The sequence below is a fragment of the Myotis myotis genome, unplaced genomic scaffold (assembly GCF_014108235.1).
Source record: "Myotis myotis isolate mMyoMyo1 unplaced genomic scaffold, mMyoMyo1.p scaffold_m19_p_5, whole genome shotgun sequence".
NCBI classification, from domain to species: domain Eukaryota; kingdom Metazoa; phylum Chordata; class Mammalia; order Chiroptera; family Vespertilionidae; genus Myotis; species Myotis myotis.
Genome location: NW_023416357.1, coordinates 33,842,438 through 33,861,923, shown reverse-complemented (window position 1 = coordinate 33,861,923; position 19,486 = coordinate 33,842,438). Strand labels below are relative to the sequence as shown.

Here is a 19,486-nt window from a genome sequence, read left to right as displayed (position 1 = left end):
AAGGAAGACATGGAACAAGGGAAACAGAAGAGAGAAGAAGGGAATGCCTGGGATGTTGGAACAGGGAGGTCCCAGACACAGAGCGGCCAAATCACCTTGGAGCGGAACAGAAGTTTCTAGGAGAGAAAGCTTAAGCTTGTCCATTCCACAAGGGCAGTTTCTACCCCATCCATCTACACCAAGCATGTCAAACTTGCAGCCCTCGGACCCCATGCCTAGTTTATTTGGCCCGTGTTAGCCTTCGAGTTTGACATGCTTGATCTTCACTGCCCTATTTTTTTAAAAAATAAATGCATAAAATTTTAGAATTAAGAAGGAACTTAGAGAACACAAGTTTAAACACCTAGTTTTAAAGAAAAATAAATTAAGAACAAGTAACTTCGCCAAATCACTAACTGGTCACAGTAAAGCCAGAATCATGGTCCAGGTTTCCTGACACTCTTTTCATTCTAACATGCTGCTCTCCAAACTTAATGATCATCTAGGCCAGGGGTCCTCAAACTTTTTAAACAGGGGCCAGTTCACTGTCCCTCAGACCGTTGGAGGGCCGGACTATAGTTTAAAAAAAAACTATGAACAAATTCCTGTGCACACTGCACATATCTTATTTTGAAGTAAAAAAAACAAAATGGGAACAAATACAATATTTGTATTTGCATGTGGCCTGCGGGCCGTAGTTTGAGGACCCCTGATCTAGGCTCTTGCTTCTTGACCATTTTTTCCCTCATCACATCAGTCTGGAAGGATAAAAAACATAAATAGTGGGGTGGTTTATTCTAGAGGTGATTGTTTAATCAGTGGGACAAATCCACCCTCGGAGGAAGGAGAAGGGATTAACATACTACGCCAGGATAAGAAGTAGTTGGTAAACTTTCCTTATTAGAATCAGCTTTCCTCCAACCTCACATTGAGAATGATGGACTCCATCTAGTTTTTTTTTTATCCTTCTAAGATGCTTGCCCATGGTTGGTTAAAGGCTCAGAACTTGTTTCCAAGTGTAGTGACTTCCGCTCAGAACAGTGCTCATTTCAGTATATCATGCAGATTCCAATAATAAAGTATTATAAAAAGGATCCATATTTATTTCATAGTCACCTATTACTACCCAGTGACCCAGCCCTACCCGAATAAACAATAGGTTGGTTCCTGAGTACACAGAGGAAGAGGGTGTACAGGTCGTGGTGCTTAGTTCCATTGATAACTTTCTGATATGGCTCAGATCTCTAAAGGGGTGAGGATGAAACACTGACTTGTTGAGTGTGAGTGCTCATCCCACATCACCCTTACTTTGGTCCTTGGAGATAGAGAGCTCTTGTACCAACTATCTTGAATATGGTAAGGTTTTTGTGTGTTTGTTTGTTTTAATAACAATAAAAATAGTGAACCAGGAGAAAGCAAAGAATTCTTAGTTGTTCTGCTTTTATGAAATAGCCATGAAAGGGGATAGAGAGAGAAATGTCACCTAAAAAACAAGACTCAGAACTTATTTTTATGGAAGTTCTATTTTCTATTTTGCCTCTATAGATATATACTAGAGGCCTGATGCACGAAATTTGTGCAAGGGGTTTGGCCCTCGCAGCTGCAGTGGCTGCCTTGGCCCTCGCAGCCCCGGACCTTCGTTCGGAAGGTCGTCTGGCTGTCCAGTCTAATTAGCATATTAAACTTTTATTATTGTAGATATTTGCTTCTATTATAGTGCATATTTTCCAATGCATTTAATATCTTAATATCTTTCATTTAAAACAAATATAATTCTAAATGACAAATATAATTTTTGATGCAATTAAAGAATGTGAGAGGAGGACTTAGCATGGACAGGAACAAGCATTGTTACCTATTATACAATAACAACCTGGGACCTGTGCCCCCATAGAAAATTATATTACTGGTGTTATGAACAGGGAAAGCTCAACCAATATATAGCAAGGATCAAAGTGTGAGCATGCTTGTTGTCTAGTAGCACTACAGTTCTTCAGGAAGCTTGTGAAAACTTTACACTGTGTTTTGAACTTCCTGAAGAAACTTTGGAATTGTATATGGTAGAAATATCTAAAAACCTATTTATGTTACAGTATATATAAAGTCAAGGTAAAAGAATTTCAGTATTTACAAAGGATCCAAGAAATTCAAGTGTATGGATTTTCCATACTCTGTTTAATCTAGTGTTATTTAATATTAATCAGCAGTTTGCCTGGTATTAGGAAATAGTTCTCTCATATTTCATCCCTTAATATTTTTTATATTCTTTTGTTTAGTACAGAAAAGTAATGTATTTTGACAAATTTTGGTTTTGGGGCCTTTTTTGGTTTGGTTTGTTTGTTTAAGAGAGTTTTATGTTAAATTTATACTTGATTTTATTTAAAGATGGTTGACACTGAAAACTACATAAGTATTTGCATTTTGCCATAATTGTCTCTCTCCTTTTCCTGCTGAAATCAGATTCAGATGAATGACTTACAACGGTGGCTTCAAGCTTTGTAAAGATAGGCTTAAATGAATTCACACAATAATTGGAGTAAAGCCTATATTTGGTTCAGCTCTAAAAGATATTTGTTAAGTAGTTGGAAGATACAAGAGGGAATGAGAAATTTAGATTAATGGGTCTAGGTTTGGAACTGCCTACTCAGGTATTTAAAAGTAGCTGGTGACGGATATACACACAAAGATCTAGTAGCTGAGCCAGCTTGTACTACTAGGATGGATCTTGCATTCTATCCCAAATATATGTGTAAGCACTGGATCCTAACCTCCGACTCCTGTATGTTACATAAGAGACCCCCACTGTTGTTGATCATTACAAAATTTAAGTGGTAATGTACACAGGATCTTTTTGCCTTCTATTTTGTATTCCAAAGGTTGGTTGATAATTTTCTAAGAAATTATTATTATGCAAAACCTTAAATTTTTCTCCCTGCTATGCTTGTGTACATTTCGACATTCTGTCTCAGAAAGAACCTCAATAAATAGACGTGGAATAGTTTTAAGAGTGGTAGTACAGAAACACTGAATTCTCTAAAATAAACTTTTGTCTTCAGTGCTTGGATTCTCATATCCTACTGTCAGTACTGGTTGTTCCTAAGGGTAGATGGCTCTGTATAAGTACTTATTGAATTCTAGGATTGTTTTGTTTCTATTAGAACTAATTTCTCTATATAATCTAGTCAGTGGGCTAGTTATCCATCATTCCTAAGTGGATGAGGTAATTATTCCCATACCTATTGTTTTATTTGCTTAGTTACTCAACCTTTTTTGGGGGGGAAGTGTTGGGGCATTTTTACAATTAATCATTCCGAACTTATTGTAACTACAAAAAAAAAAAAAGACAGCTATTCAAGAAACAGCTAAAGTGACTATTAAATGTCAGATCAAGCAGATTTCAAAAAAAGAATGTTACTATGGATAAAGATAGTTTTTTTCCCTAATGATAAAAGGCTTAGTTAATCAAGAAAACATAAAAATACTGTTTATGCACCTAAAAACAAAATTTAAAATATATGAAGCAAACCACTGATAGAATTCCCAGGGAAAATTTTTGTGGGTACACAAATCCACAATTATAGTTGGAGATTTCAACACACCTTTCTCAATAATTGATGGAACAAGTAGACATTAAATCATAAAGTATATAGAAGACGAATAACACTGTCAACCAGCTTGGCCTGTTTAACCTTACCAAACAACAGCAGAATGTCCTTTTTTTTAAGTGCACGCAGAACATCTACCAAGGTGGACCTTATTCTGTGCTATAAATCAAGTATCAATAATTTTAAACAATTCAAGTTATGCAAAGCATATTCTCTAACCACAAGAAAATTAAATTAGAAATCAGTAACAGATAGCTTCCTGGAAATTTTCCAAATATTTGTAATTTAATATGCTTCTAAATAACCCACAGGCCAAAGCAAAAAAGCAAAAGGAAATCCTCTATAATAAAAGCCTAGGTGGCATCATGCCCTCATGTGACACCCTTGCACGATGTTGCCACAAGATGGCTGCCACAAAATGGCCACATGCACAGCGGAGGCAGGGCCCAGCAGCCGCTCCACGTGGTGAGGGCTGGGGGTCCCGCGGCTCTGTGAGGCGCAGAGGAGGCAGGTCCCAGAGTCTCTGCCACCTCGCGCAGAGGTGGCGGGTTCCAGTAGAGGAGGCGGGTCGCGGCAGGGGAGGGCAGTTGTGGGCCATCAGGCTGGCAGGGGAGGGCAGCTGGGGGCATTCGGGTCGGCAGGGGAGGGCTGTTGGGGGCGATCAGTTCCTGGCAGGGGAAGGCAGTTGGGGGCCATCGGGTCAGCAGGGGGGCGGCAATTGGGAGCAATCAGGCCAGCAGGGGAGCAGTTAGTCGTCAATCAGGCCGGCAGGGGAGCAGTTAGGGGGCGATCAGGCCGGCAGGCGGAAGCGGTTCAGGATAATCAGGCAGGCAGGCAGGTGAGCAGTTAGGAGCCAGCAGTCCCGGATTGTGAGAGGGATGTCCAACTGCCAACCCCTGAGGGGTTTCCTGAGGGGTCCCAGATTGGAGAGGGTGCAGGCTGGGTTGAGGGATATTCCCCCCCACACACACATGCACGAATTTCATGCACCGGACCTCTAGTTAGAAAATATTTTGAAATTAATGAAAATATAAATACAATATACAATTTATGTGATGCCCCTAAAGCTGTACTTAGAGGCACATTTTAGCACTAATTGCCTGTGATAGCAAAGAAGAAAAGCCCTCAAAGTTATGACTTTCAGCTTCTACTGTAATGCACAAGAAAAGAAGAGTCAATGGAACCCAGAAACAGGCAGAGGAAATGAAATAAGAGAGATAATATAAGGAAATGGAACGTAGAAAAACAGTAGAGAAAATCAGTGAATTAAAAAGCTGGTTCTTTGAAAAGATATGTAAAATTGAAAAATTATTATCCAAACAGATCAGATTAAAAAAAGTCATATGCCCAACTGGCGTGGCTCAGTGGTTAAGCGTCAACCTATGAACCAGGAGGTCACAGTTTGATTCGTGGTCAGGGCACATGCCAGCATTGCAGGCTGGGTCCCCAATGGGGGACGTGCAGGAGGCAGCCAATCAAAGATTCCCTTTCATCATTGATGTTTCTATCTCTCCCTCTCTCTTCCTCTCTGAAATCAATAAAAATATTTTTTAAAAAGTCATAAATTACGAATATCAGTAATTAAAGGAATGACAATACTACAGATTATACAGATACTGAGGGAGTTTTAATAAGTAAATTCAACAACTTAGGTAAGATGGACATGTGAAAGATACAAAGCACCAAACTTTCAAAAGAAAAGAAACTGAGCGGCTCCATTTATTAAAGTAGTTAAATGCTCAGTGTTAGGACTTTCAGCAAAGAAATCCCAGCTGCTTTCATGAATTTACCAAACATTTAAAGGAAAAATAATACAATTTTTACGTCAAATATTTTAAAAATCAAAGAGAAGGGAATACTTTCTAACTCAGTTTTTAAGACAAGCATTACCCTGATAGCAAACCCAGATAAAGGCACTACAAGAAAAGTAGACTCTCATAAATATAGACACACAGAATTTTAAGCAATTAAAAGAATTTTAACAAATTGAATTCAACAATATGTAAAAATAATGTTACGACCAAGTATAGTGTATCCCAGGAATATGAGATTTAGTCACATAAAAATCAGTCGATGTAATTTGCCATTTTTAACAGATGGAAAAAAGAACAATTATATGATAATTACAATATTTTCAGAAATTATTTGAGGAAGTCCATTGTACATTTCTGATAAAAATAATTCTTAGCAAACTAGGGAATTTCATCATCCTAATAAATAATGTCTTTTAAAAAAACTGAAAAATTGCCGAAACCGGTTTGGCTCGGTGGATAGAGCGTCGGCCTGCGGACTGGAGGGTCCCAGGTTCGATTCCGGTCAGGGGCATGTACCTGGGTTGCGGGCACGTCCCAAGTGGGAGGTGTGCAGGAGGCAGCTGATCGATGTTTCTCTCTCATCGATGTTTCTAACTCTCTATCTCTCTCCTTTCCTCTCTGTAAAAAATCAATAAAATATATTTTAAAAAAAAAACTGAAAGATTATATCATACTTAATGATAAAAGACTGAATGTTTTCATAATGTAAGGAACAAACCAAAGATATCACTCCTACCACTTCTATTCAACATTGTAGTGGAAATTCTAGCCATGCAATAAGGAGATACATACATGAATTTTACTTGCTGATATTTTCTTAAGAATGTTTGCATTTATATTCATGGGGTATGTTGGTCTGTAGTTTTCTTACTATATGCTATTTTAGTCTGATTATGGTATCAGAGGGACGTGCAGGAGGCAGCCAATTTTGGTAAATTCATGAAAGCAGCCAGGATTTCTTTGCTGAAAGTCCTAACACTGAACATTTAACTACTTTAATACATGGAGCCACTCAGTTTCTTTTCTTTTGAAAGTTTGGTGCTTTGTATCTTTCACATGTCCATCTTACCTAAGCTGTTGAATTTACTTATTAAAACTCCCTCAGAACATTTGTTTCTTAAAATAGTAAGAAGAGTTTTCTTCTCTTTTATATTTTGGATAAGATTGTGTAAAATTGGTGTTATTTCTTTTTTAAATGTTTGGTAGACTTCTTTAGTGAAGTTATCTAAGCCTGGAGATTTCCTTTTTGGGAGTTTTTTGTTACAATTTCAAGTTCCTTAATAGTTAAAGGGTTATTGAAATGACCTACTTCATCTTAGACTAGTGGCAATTTGTGTCTTTTAATTTTTAAAAGGAGTTTATTTTGTCTAAGTTGTTAAATTTATGTTTATAGAGTTGTTAACAGTATTCACTTATGCTTTTGGTTTCTGTAGTGTCTAGTGATGTCCCCTGTTTTATTCCTGATATTGGTAATTTGTGTCTTCTCATTTTTTCTTGTTTTTAATTCCTGTTCTTTATTATTTTCTTCTACTGGCTTTGGGTTTATTTAGTTTTTCCCCCTAGGTTTTTGAGATGGAAACTTAGAATATCAATTTGAGACTTTTCTCCTTTTCTTTTGTAAGCATTTAGTGGTATAACTTTCCCTCTCAGCACTGGATTGCACAAATTTTGATATATTATATTTCAGTTTAATTTGGTTCAATGTATTTTCTTAATTTTCTTGAGATTTTCTCTTTGCCCAATGGATTATGTATGTTCTTTTGTTTCCAAGTATTTGGAGATTTTCCTGTTATCTTTGTTACTGATTTCTCATTTGAATCCACTGTGCAAGACATATTCTGTGTGATTTCAGTTCCTTTAAGTTTGGTGAGGTTTGCTTTGTGGCCCAGGATGTATTCTGTCTTGGTCTATTTTCTGTAGGCACTTGGAAAAAAATGTGTATTTTACTCTTGCCAGGTGGAATGTTTTTTAAAGGTGGTTTAGATTCTGTTGATGGATGGTGGTGTTGAGTTCTTCTCTATCTTTGACTTTTTGTAGAGTTCCTATCAATTGTTGAGACAGGGGTGTTGAAGTCTCTAACTACCAATGTGGATTTCTCTGTTTCTCCTTTCAAGTCTATCAGATTTGCTTCATGTATTTTTCAGCTCTGTTGTTTGGCCTGTACACATTTAGAATTGCTTATAGGTGAGTTGAAACTTTTATCATTATATAATGTCTCTCTCTCACACTGGTGATTTTCTTTGCTCTGTAGTCAATTTTTATCTGATATTAATAAAACCACTTTAGCTTTCCTTTGGGAATGTTTGTGTGGCATATACATTTCTATTCTTTCACTTTCAATGTACTTATGTTATCTATACTAATAAAAGGGTAATATGCTAATTGGACCAGACGTCCTTCCAGACAAAGCTGCAACAGCTGCTGCTGCGAGGGCCGGGTTGAGGCTCAGGCAACCTCAGCGGCCGGCAGTGGCAACAGCAGCAGCGTCATGGGGGCGTCACCTTTCCCTGATCGGTCCAGTTGCCTCCCACAGAGGGAGGTCAGAGGCAGCAGCAGTGAGAGGGTGATGGGGGCGGTGCCTTCCCCTGATCGGCTGGTTGAAGGGGCAGGCAGGGCTGAGGGACCCACCCTCCCAGTACACAAATTTTCATGCACTGGGCCTCTAGTTATATATAAAAGACTAATATGCTAAGTGTCCATCCAGGTAATGATATCACCTAGCAACACCCGGCTTCCTCTCCCTAGTGACGACTAGCCTCCTTGCAGTTTCTTCAGCCCAGGAACACAACTTGCTTTATAGCCAGGTGCAAACATTTCACACTGTAACCAAATATCTGTGAAGCGTTTTCACGTGCCTCATCTCATTTGATCCTCACAAAAGTCCTGGAGTAGGTAGATAGGAGACTCGGTGGAATCCTATTTTCTTTTCATTAGCCAGAAAATGGAGATTTAGAAAGTTTAGAAACTTGACCTGACTGAAAAGAAGTAAGAAATGGTGGACCTTGAAAATGACTTCAGGTTTTCTCACAGCACAGAATTTTGTCAAATACAAACACTGCTGCAGTTAAATATTTTACCCTTTGTTCTCCCTGCGTGATCTATAATAATAATCTTTGTGTTGATATTTACTGCTACGTTGCTGAAAATTACCTGAAAGAGAAGTTGGGGTGCTTCACTGGGCTGAAGAAAGTTTAGCTACATCAGAAAGCAGGTCAAATTAAGCCAGTTTATTCTATATCTATAAAGGGCTAAGGTGACTCGTGCATGCTCAGTACATATAAAGCTCTCGCTGGCGCCAGTCGCATGCATGTGTTTCCATCTGTGATTGTCGATCATGAATTTGGTTGACACTTCTATTATAGAGAAAGGGCGAATAGCGATATTAAAATATTTCTTCTAATTAATTTACTTTCAGTGTGCACGAATTTCGTGCACCAGGCCACTAGTGTTATTATAATTGTAGGTGAAAGTCTTATAGATGTTATGCATATGGGTCATATTTTTCAATCAACTCTGTCAATTTCTTTTAATTGGTATCCTTTTTAAAAGTTAATGTAATTATGTATATGTTAAGGATAATTGTCATTTTATTATTTCTTCTCTCTGTTTTGCATTTTTTTTTATTTTCCCTGCCTTCCTGAGGGTTACCTGAACATTTTTTTAGAATTATCTATAATTCTATACATAATTCTATATATTATATAATTCTATATAATTATCTATAATTATCTATAATTCTAAAAAAATTTGATTTGATTTATCTAGTGTCACTTGAACACTTATAGAATTCCATGTTGATTCATCTAGTGTCCTTGAATATATCATGGTGTTTTTAAATTTTTCTGTGGTATTTTGTATAGTATTTTTAGTGGTTACTCCAGGTATTGGATATACATAATTTATCAGTCTACTTGTATTGTCACTTTACCAGTTTAAGTAAAATGTGGAAACCTTACTTTCCTTTCTTTCCCTATATCCTCTCCTAACAGTATGTATTCTCTCCTTCTAGAACACCAATGGCATAAATATTAAGTCTATTGTTATTGTCCCATGATCCTAGGATCCCACAATCCCAATTTTGTTTGTAAAAGAAAATTTTAATACTATACTTGATTGTATCATTTTGTTTTTTAAGGCCTGGAATGGTGCCCATCAAAAATTGATTTGCTATAGGAATTAACATTAAAATACTTTTACTCAATATACTTAATAGTATTTGAAATTTTTATTAAAAGCATATAATAAAAATAATGCAGGCCTTATGATAAGCAAAATAAGTCAGAGAGAGAAATACAAATACAGTATAATCTCACTTGTATGTGTGATAAAAAGAAAAAAAGCTAAGGTCATAGATACAGAGAACAGATTGATGATTGCCAGAGGCAGGGCTGGGGGTGGGGGCAAAATAGGTGAAGGAGGTCAAAAGGTACAAATTTCCAATTATAGAATAAGTAAATCATGGGGATGTAATTTACAGCACAGTGACTCTAGTTTATTACTGTATGGTACATTTGAGAATTGGTAAGGGATTAGATCTTAAATGTTTTCATCAAAAAAAACCCACAATATTTTTGTAATTATATATGGTGACAGATGTAAGCTACATTTATTGTGGTGATTGATTTGCAATATATTAAATTATTGAATCAGTATGTTGTACACCTGAAGGTAATATAGTGTTATGTCAATTATACTTCAATTTAAAAAATTTAAGAAAGGGGCAATTGTTACAAGAAAAGTGCAATATCCTAATGAGTGAAATCATCAACCAACAACCAAAATTTAAAAATGTGTACATACTATATTATTTGGACCCATAGTGACCTGATTCTTTCCTCTCAACACACAGGAATAAATGAAGAAGAGGAGAAGAAAAAAGCAAAAAGCAAAGAGAAAATCAAGTTGAAAAAAAAAAGGAAAAGGTATTTTTTAACATCATTTTTTTAAAGTAGGACTGTGAATCCAGGATGGATTACAATTTTTTTTCCTGTATAGTCCAGTTTATTTAACATTTTTTTCTTAGTAGAAGTTAGATACTCAATTGTCTTAGTGAAATATTAAAAGTCATTCATTTCAGGAATCAAAAATAAAGTCAGCATTTAGCCACCTTAAATATTCTTCTTGGAGCAAATCAAGATATAAATAAGGAACACCCCTCCCCTTCTTTTATATATTAAAGAATTTTGAGTTTTAGAACATCAGCTAATCTTTTAAAGGAATATAAGTCTAACTTCTTCACATATATATTTTCTCCTCATTTGTATGAGGTGGGAGCTTAAATATTTGTATTTTCAAAATATCATTGCCATGCCTAGATATTAATTTATTAATAGGATTTATATACTCACTTGTCATGCTAAAAATTCCTTCAAGTCTTTCAAAACCTTCATCAGCCACTTATGAATTTTTATAGCAATTTTTTTAACAATTAACTGGTTAAAGAAATAGATTAAAAGAATTAGGTGGCAACTTTTTCCATGGTTAATGAGTACAGTTTCATTTATAGTAGAACAAAGATATGCATACAGACATTTTTTAAAGCCCTCGGCAATAATAATTTGGCTTTGACAGCAGATTCTGCAAATCAGGTGTTGTCATTTTGTAGTTTTTATAGAGCATTTAATATATACATTTTAACACCTCAGCTGTTTTATAAATTGGAATAATTATTAGGAGTTAAAATAATATTTAATATAAAAACTAATAGGAAGATAGACCTCAAGTGTATTGTGTAGTCTGACTAGTATATTGTTGAATTATTGCTTTGCCACAGCAATGTGGTTTGCTTATAGGGAAAGTTAGATTATTTTCTTCCAAATCTAATAAACTTGTTTTATTGTAACAGATTATTTATTCAGGCTTTTCTATCTTGGGCCTTACAAACCTCAGACAGAGCTGAAATCATATGAACTTTTCTAGGCACCCTTAATAGAGATAATGCCACCTAATAGAGTTGCTGTACCAAGAAGGGGAACATCTGTAATAGTGTCAACAATAAAATAAAATAAAATAATAAAATAAAATAAATAAAATAAAATAAAATAAAATAAAAAAATAAAATGAGATTCCAGAACAAAAAAGACAAAAACTGTGCAGGTGGAGAAGAAGCTCTCAGCAGAATCCAAAGGCCAAGCAGGCTCTTTAAAACAGGATGACAGGGAAGAGTTGAGAATGATAGAGTTGAAGAGGAAATAAGAGAATGCATGTAAATAAGCTCAGGAAATGGCCAGAAGTCTTAAGTAAGTAGACAAGGAGGAGAAAGGAATACAACCTCACAGAACCAGGGGAGCTTCTGGTCCCTAATCAAGGCAGGCAGTCAGGGAGTTCACACAAGTCAATCTGCAGAAACAGCCTTGTAGTCTCATGTGTTTACTTTTCTCCTCTTTGAATCTCTGGAGTTTTTTTTAGTTTTGGGTTTTAGCTTCTAATGTCTAGATCCCTGAACTATCTCTTGAGATGCCTATTTTAAATTGATGCAGTTCCTGTATAGTCATACATATTTGGGGTTTGGGTAAGGGTAGGTTGTTGCACACTTCATAGAAAGTCTTAAGAGATGGCTTCTCCACTTTTTGTTTTCTTTTTATTTTTTAATATTAGAGGAAGGACTTCTATAGTTTTTTTCCCCAATTTAGTATTACAGTAATATTAGAAAAATAAAGTATAATAATAAATCATTATAATTAATTTATATAAAATATTCATTTAAAAGCATCTTTTCTGTAACTAGTGAAAATTATTTTTAAATAAAAATATGTATCTGTTATCACTCTGGATCTAGAGAAATCAAGTACTTTAACTTGAAAAAAATCAAAAGAATTAGCACTGAAGGGATTGAGCAAAAAGAAAAAGAAAGAACTCATGAACATGGACAACAGTGCAGTGACTGCTGGGGGGACGTGAGTGGGTGGAAGTGGAGGAGGGTATATGGGGGATAAAGGGTAATGGAAAAAAATAAAATAAAGGGAGAAAAAAGAGAAAGAACAAAAGTGCTTTTATTTTGCTAATTTTGAGCTTTTATCCATTTATACTGAGTTATGTAATTATAACCCTTTTTATATAATCGCATTCCTTTGTGGCTCTTTTAAAAGAATATGCCAGCAATTTTCAACTGGAGTGCCACAGTATTTTTAAAACATGCAACACCTGACTATATAATCAGAGGCACTGACCTTTTTTTCCTTAATTGTCAATTAAAAAAATGACAACAGTCAACACAACAATAGCCATCCGGTGTGAATGAATCAAAATTATACCTATTTTTTTTTGTCAGATCAGCAAAAGTAATATATATTTTTGGTGTGCTGCAGAATTTTACTAATTAGTATTTTTACCATGAGATGAAAAAGGTTGAAGATTGATGGAATATGCTAACAAGTTATTGCAATACAAGTGAGTTATCCTACATAATAAAAGCCTAATATGCAAATTATCCCCTCGACCGGGAGTTCGACCACTTGCTATGACATGTGCTGACTACCAGGGAGCGGTGTGGAATATGGTGGGCATCAGCAATGCAGCACTGGCAGCAGCCAGCAGTGGAGGCGCTGCCAGCCCCAGTGGGCCCCAACGAGAGCAGGACTGTGGCGGGATGGTGGAGCAGGTGAGTGGGCGTTGCCAGGCCAAAGCAGGTGCGAGCAGGGCCCAATTGCCCCGCCATTCACCCCACAGACGGCGACCAGTGGCAGCAGTAGGGGTGGGGGTCAGGGCCGCCGCCCGGCTCCCAGGCATTGAGGGAGCCAGGCGGGGACCCGATCACCTCACCAATTGCCCCGCAGGCAGTGACCAGAGGCAGTGGCGGGGGTCCAAAGACTCAGGCAGAGGGGGGATGCGTGGGAGTGTGGGGGCCCAGGTGCTGCCCACAGCCCAGAGGTCAGCTGGGACCTGCCCTTCCACACCAGACGCTTGCGCTTCTATCACTGGCCAGGCCTAGGGATCGCAGCTGTGCACAAGTTTTGTGCACTGAGCTTCTAGTGTATATAATAAGGCTTGGTAAATGCAACTTTGCCTTATAAGATTTTGAAGGGTACTATAGGATGAAAAACTGAAAATCAGAAAAATAGTTTTCATCCTCACCAAATTTATAATTTTTATGGCTGTATAAAACTGTAACTATGTAACTATATAAAACTATGTATAACTTCTAAAGGTCTGGTGCACAAATTCATGCACCAGTGGGGTTCCTTGGCCTGGCCTGCGAGATCGGGCCAAAACCAGCTCTCTGACATCCCCCAAGGAGTCCCACATTGCAAGAAGGCACAGGCCAGGCTGAGGGACCCCACTAGTGCACATTTGGGCCAGGGTGGGATGCAGGAGGTTGGCCAGCCAGGGAGTGACCATGGAGGGCTCCAGGGCATGTCCAGCCCATCTCGCTTAGTCCCGATCAGCCAGACCCCAGCAGCAAGCTAACCTACCAGTCAGAGCATCTGCCCCTTCGTGGTCAGAGAACATCATAGCGACTAGTCGACCGGTCAACTGTCTGCCTCCTGGTGGTCCGCGCACATCATAGCGACTGGTCGACCAGTTGACTGTGTGCCCCCTGATGGTCAGGGCATGTCATAGTGAGTGGTTGAGCGACCTTAGCATATCATTAGCATATATTACACTTTGGTTGAACGGCCAGATGACCAGACACTTAGCATATTAGGCTTTTATTATATAGGATATGAAACTTATATAACTAGAGTTGAGCAGAATAGAGATATTTGTTTTGTCAGTTTCAGTGACCAAATAGTAAAATTTCCAAATTCAGCATTTTAAGAGAATCCAAATATATAGAGCACATTTTGAGTTCATTGTTTATACTCCCTCCTTGCTCCAAGAAGGATTTAAGGCAGATAAAATCCCATTTAAATTTACCTATCAGCTATAAATGCAGTTATCAGTCAGTATACATTATTGCCCATAGGTCTTATTCATCCAGTTCCGCTGAAGAGGACACCTCAAAACCAAAGAAACAAAAATATCAGAAGAAAGAAAAGAAAAAAGAAAAAAAGAATAAGTCAAAAAAGGGGAAACATCACAAAAAGGAAAAAAAGAAGAGAAAAAAGGAAAAGCATTCTTCCACCCCTACTATTTCTGAAATCTCCAAAAAATAACAGACTGTGGCTTTAAGCCACTAAATTTAAAATTTTGGTTTTGAAAATCATTTCACCTTCCTTGGAATTTGCTATATAATTATGCTTTGCAATAAATCACGGGCTTGTTCATATGGACATATTTTCCACATATGAGACCATTAACCTCTGGCAATATATTTTTAATGTACTATGATTATAAAGTATGAATCAGTCTTATTACTTGATAGGTCTGCCCCAATATGGATATCTGTACATACAAACACATCATTTTTGGCATCCGTGTCTCTGTATGTTTGACTAGTATTTTTACTTCATAAGTTGATTGTACTATGGTCAACACAGGTAATCTACCTGGCAGTTAATGAGTATTGCCGAATCAAGTGTCTACCTTCCAGTGATACAGTGAGATAGGGGATAATGCTTTGCTCTTGACACTGATGAATTTAATAGCTTTTTATATCCTATGATAATGTATGAAGATAGTAATATTCTTTACTGTTGTTTTTTAATCTCTGGTTTTTTTGGATGTCATAGAAGATAAAGCTGATTTCTTGGTCTTGACTAGAACTTTTTAAATGAATGGAAGAGGATAATGAAAATATTTATAACAAAGTTTCATTGTGTTATGACATGCAGCATTTCTAGTACCTGCCTCCTTATTTTTATAACTATTAAAATATTTCTTCCTGTTTAAAAACACAAGCCTAGTTCAGCCTATTAGTCTCATAGAGATAATGTTGTGTTGGGCAGGATTTTTAGAATAGACTCCTGGTTTGTTTTACAAATGTGCCATATTGGCATCTCTCAGAGTGATACCTCAAGAACAGACCTCTTTAGGAGATGACAGCGAAATCTTCATTAGAACTGATTTTTATTGTATTCCGTATGTAAATTTTATGAAACTTGTTTCTATGGGTAATGTGGAAAATTTTTATAAATGTGAACATATATATTTATTTGTCTGAAATAATTTGTAGTTTTGAAGCAGGTTTCACACCGAATTAATGCTTTCATAAATGACCCGTTTGGGGTGTTTCTTTTACTTCAGTCATAAACCTCAGGAGCAGTGATAAAAATTTAGGATTAAGAATTTTATTCTGTACTTTTTAAAATTTAAGAGCCAGGGAGTTGCATCATGAAAGTCTTTATATAACAATAGAAATTTTATATGGGTAAGCATTTTCAAACAATATTAGTAGATATAAGTGTTTCTTACATTTTAAATGTCACAGTGATCAGTGTTAGTTACTTTACTTAACATTTGGGTATCCCTTACGCCCAATAACTTAAATACTTTTATTGTAGCAGCATCAGGAGTCAATCCATTACCAATGCACAGCACCAAAGATTGCAGGTACCTCACTGTGGTGCAGTTGTAAGTTTTCAAATTGGTAACCTACAGACATGGCTACAGACGAACTCATTATGGGGAAATCAGGTAAGTACACGTATCCTCACAGGCCGGAGAGGTGTACTGATTCTTTCTTTACCCAACACCCCCACCTGGCATGACTTCAGTAAGCCTGGGGAGCCTCACAACCCCTGTTAACGTATGCTTACCATGCTCAGCTTCTAGGGATGCTGCACCCACATCCCTGTCCTATCGCATTACAGCCATGGAAGCTCTCACACTTACAGCTTTTCCATACCTAATTTAGTCATATGGCCATGAAAAGAAATTACCTTGTTTAAATTAAGTTCAGTCAGTTGTTTGGAGAGAAACACAGAGTTATTAGGTTTTTAAGGGCTTGTTTTTCCTTTGCTGTATTTTATGTATTTTTGAAATCTGTATTTTCTGAAAATATAGTTCTTTGGCATCAAAATGACCAAATAAGTAAAAAAGGTCTTATTTAAATTATTGGAAAGTGCCATATGCAAAAGAATGGTCTCATCCTCTTGAGTGTGTAACGTGGTTAATATTATAATTTTACTGAATAGAGTTAATTTAGTTATTTGTAAGTTTAATTCTGTTAATTGTAAAGATTATAATTTGGCTCATTAAATTTGTTTCTGCATGGTGACATGATTAATAATGGTTCAGAGAGTTACATAAAATTCAGCTCTCATTAACTCTGTGGTATGCAAATTGAAAGATTTTAATGCTTGGTAATTATTTTCCCCCAGAAACAATCTTAGAATTATTCTTAGGTAAATTTTCTATCATATGAGAATAGTTTATGAAACGCCTCCTCTGAATTAAATAAATTTATTTTTACTAAAGTGATTTTCTTCTAAAGTGATACTATTATTATTGGTCTTCAATGCAAATCTCAGTAGTATATTTTAGGGGAAAAAATAGTGAAATTTCCTCTCTGGCAGTATTAGCAGGCAGAAAAGTCAATTTTGTAGTAAAAATCCAAAAAGTCCTGGACTTTCTAACTACCTATGTGACCTTCAGCAGAGTCCTTTAGTTTCTCTGGGCCTTGGTGTTTTTCATCTATAAAATATTGTACCAAGTTATCTCTAAGATCCCTTCCAGTCCTTAATGTATGAGTATTGATATTTTAGTAAAATTCAGGTGATATGGTTCATTTTAGAAATTATTACAGATGAGCAGGTAGCAGTCTGCAATGATAAAGGTCAAATTTATTAATACTGCTGTTAAGCACATTCAGCTTTTGCAAGCAGATAATTGATATTTGGTTCACATCCTTACCATCCAACGTGCACCATTTTTGCTAGATGCAGATAGAATTTTTGTTTAGACCTGTATCAATAATCACATTATCTGAACACCTTGAGGCTACTGCTTCTGGGGTGATGGACCCACTCCCCACACAATTCCCTATTTTCTCTGGATCATCTGTTGACTAACATCTCTCAGAGGACTCTCCAGTGCTTCACGTTTAATACTCACCTGCTTTTTGATCTTCGAGGCCAAAACATCAGTAAATGAGCAAAATGACTGTATGTATCTATACTTAACACTCTCAAATTATAGAACCCTATGTCACCCTCAGTTAAACTAGGTTGAAGAGTTATTAATAGTGTTCATAAAAATTCCATCGTGGCCTTTCTTCAACAAACATTTATTGCATCGCCTGGCACGGCAAACACTCTACTAAGCACTGGGAATACACAGATTAAAAAGACTAATTGGCTTCCCTGAAGACGTTCGTCATTCAGTTGGTAGGAGAAACACAGCACTTTAGTGCAGTAATTGACCGGAACGTGGGTTTAGAGAAACACATAGGGGTACTTCACCAGCTCTGGAGAAGTTGGAAGAGGCTCCTTAGGGAAAGTCGTGCTTGAAGTGCATTTTGGTTGAGGATGAGGGTGGCAGTTATGGTAGTTCCTGACCAGTGGGCACTGAACAAAGACCACAGTGGAGGCTGGGGGGTATGTGTGTCAGAATTAACAAGCAATTTGTGAGGCCGAAGAAGTAAGATTTCAGACTCCCATCTAGGTTCTCGGGAACAAAAGGAGGAGGTCTTCGGTTCCATGTTTAGGGAGTTTGGACTCTAATGTGTAAGCACTGAGGCACCATGACAGAATTTTAAGGAAAGAAATGACTTATTGGGGTTTGGTTTCATTTATTTCATAATTCCACCAGTTTTAAAAGATAAAATTGCTCTCATTAGAAGGCCACATAAAAATGATTAGAATCTTTATGTCCTGTTATTTGTACTCTTCTAGTCCCACTTTTCTACGATCTGCTTATTACCGAAAATCATACAGTGACTTGTCTCCTAAACACACATAAAGCTGCAGTATTCTTTATCAGACCTGTCCCCAGAATTTCATGCATATGTACATACTATGAAATGTGTTTTGTTTTTAATTTTATTTTAGATTATTTTTGACTGACAAATTCTGTTACTATGTTAGTATTTGTTATGTCCAAATAAATCATTTAAAATGCACAGGCTGTGCTGTAATTTGATAAGCTTTCTTGCTTTTTTAAAAAAAAAGTTATTGATGTGACATTGTTTCACAAAACCATATATGTTTCAAGTGTACAGCACAACAAAACGTCATCACACTGCAACAAATGGCCTTCACCCCAAGCAAAGTCTCTCTGTTCCCATTCTCCCCCTTTTTCCACCTCCAGATACCTCCAACCTTTCCCTCTGGCCATCACCACACTGTTGTCTGTAAGGCTTCTTGTTTTTAATATTTTGTCTCAATCTATGAAGCACAACTGCTTCCAAGTGACAGAGACAACCTGTTGGTTCACTGGATGAGCCCTGTGGCGCCCCCTCAGGTTACCTGGCTAGACAGGGAGTGCTTCAAGAACTCCACCTGGTCCTAGTGCTGGGATTCAAGCCTCTTGGGCAGCCAGCATTCAAGAACTGGTTTCTTAGGCCTGAATAACGCTAATCCCACTTGTGAAGCTCAGGGTCTTCTGACCTCATTTGTCTTCTCCCAACTCCTCTAAAAATATGCAGTGTTGCCCTAACCTGTTTGGCTCAGTGGATAGAGCGTCAGCCTGTGGACTCAGGGGTCCCAGGTTCTATTCCGGTCAAGGGCATGTACCTTGGTTGCGGGCATGTACTTTGGTTGCGGGCACATCCCCAGTGGGGAGTGTGCAGGAGGCAGCTGATCAATGTTTCTCTCTCATCGATGTTTCTAACTCTCTATCTCTCTCCCTTCCTCTCTGTAAAAAATCAATAAAATATATTTTAAAAAAAATATGCAGTGCCCGAGACTGGGATGTGTCTCCCAGAGCACACCCAGGAGGCATCCAGCCACACCCAGCCCATGCCTGTCCCACAGGTCAGGAGTTGGGACCATGAGCATTTTGCAGACCCTGAATCTTAAGTTTCCTACTTCTTATGTCATTTATGGCCTGTGTCCTTCCCCTTGAGCAGAAAAGTAGAACTGTACCAGTGCCTTAACTAAACCTACATTTATTTTCACCAGAGGCAACATCTAATTAGTAATATAATTATTAACGTGTGCATTAAGATAGCTGATTTTCTGGAATTCTTTTAAATCAAGCTAGCTAAAAGATCAAGAAGTACCACAAATGCTATACATGCTTTCACAAAAAGAAATGAAAATTCTTGGC

General features: G+C 37.2%; 1 protein-coding gene across 2 annotated transcripts in view; it reads left to right on the top strand.

Moving 5' to 3' along the window:
• SREK1IP1 (SREK1 interacting protein 1) overlaps positions 1-18,338 on the top strand; it is a 37,730-nt gene extending 19,392 nt beyond the window's left edge. Inside the window, exons 4-5 of one of the 2 annotated variants that reach the window (XM_036311102.1) lie at positions 10,248-10,320; positions 15,781-18,338. In XM_036311102.1, the coding sequence (XP_036166995.1) occupies positions 10,248-10,320; positions 15,781-16,024 (317 nt within the window). In that variant the 3' untranslated portion in view covers positions 16,025-18,338. Of the gene's footprint in view, positions 1-10,247; positions 10,321-14,303; positions 15,175-15,780 lie in introns of those variants that run through there. The other variant, XM_036311103.1, reaches the window with a different exon arrangement.
• The last annotated feature ends 1,148 nt before the right edge of the window (positions 18,339-19,486 follow it).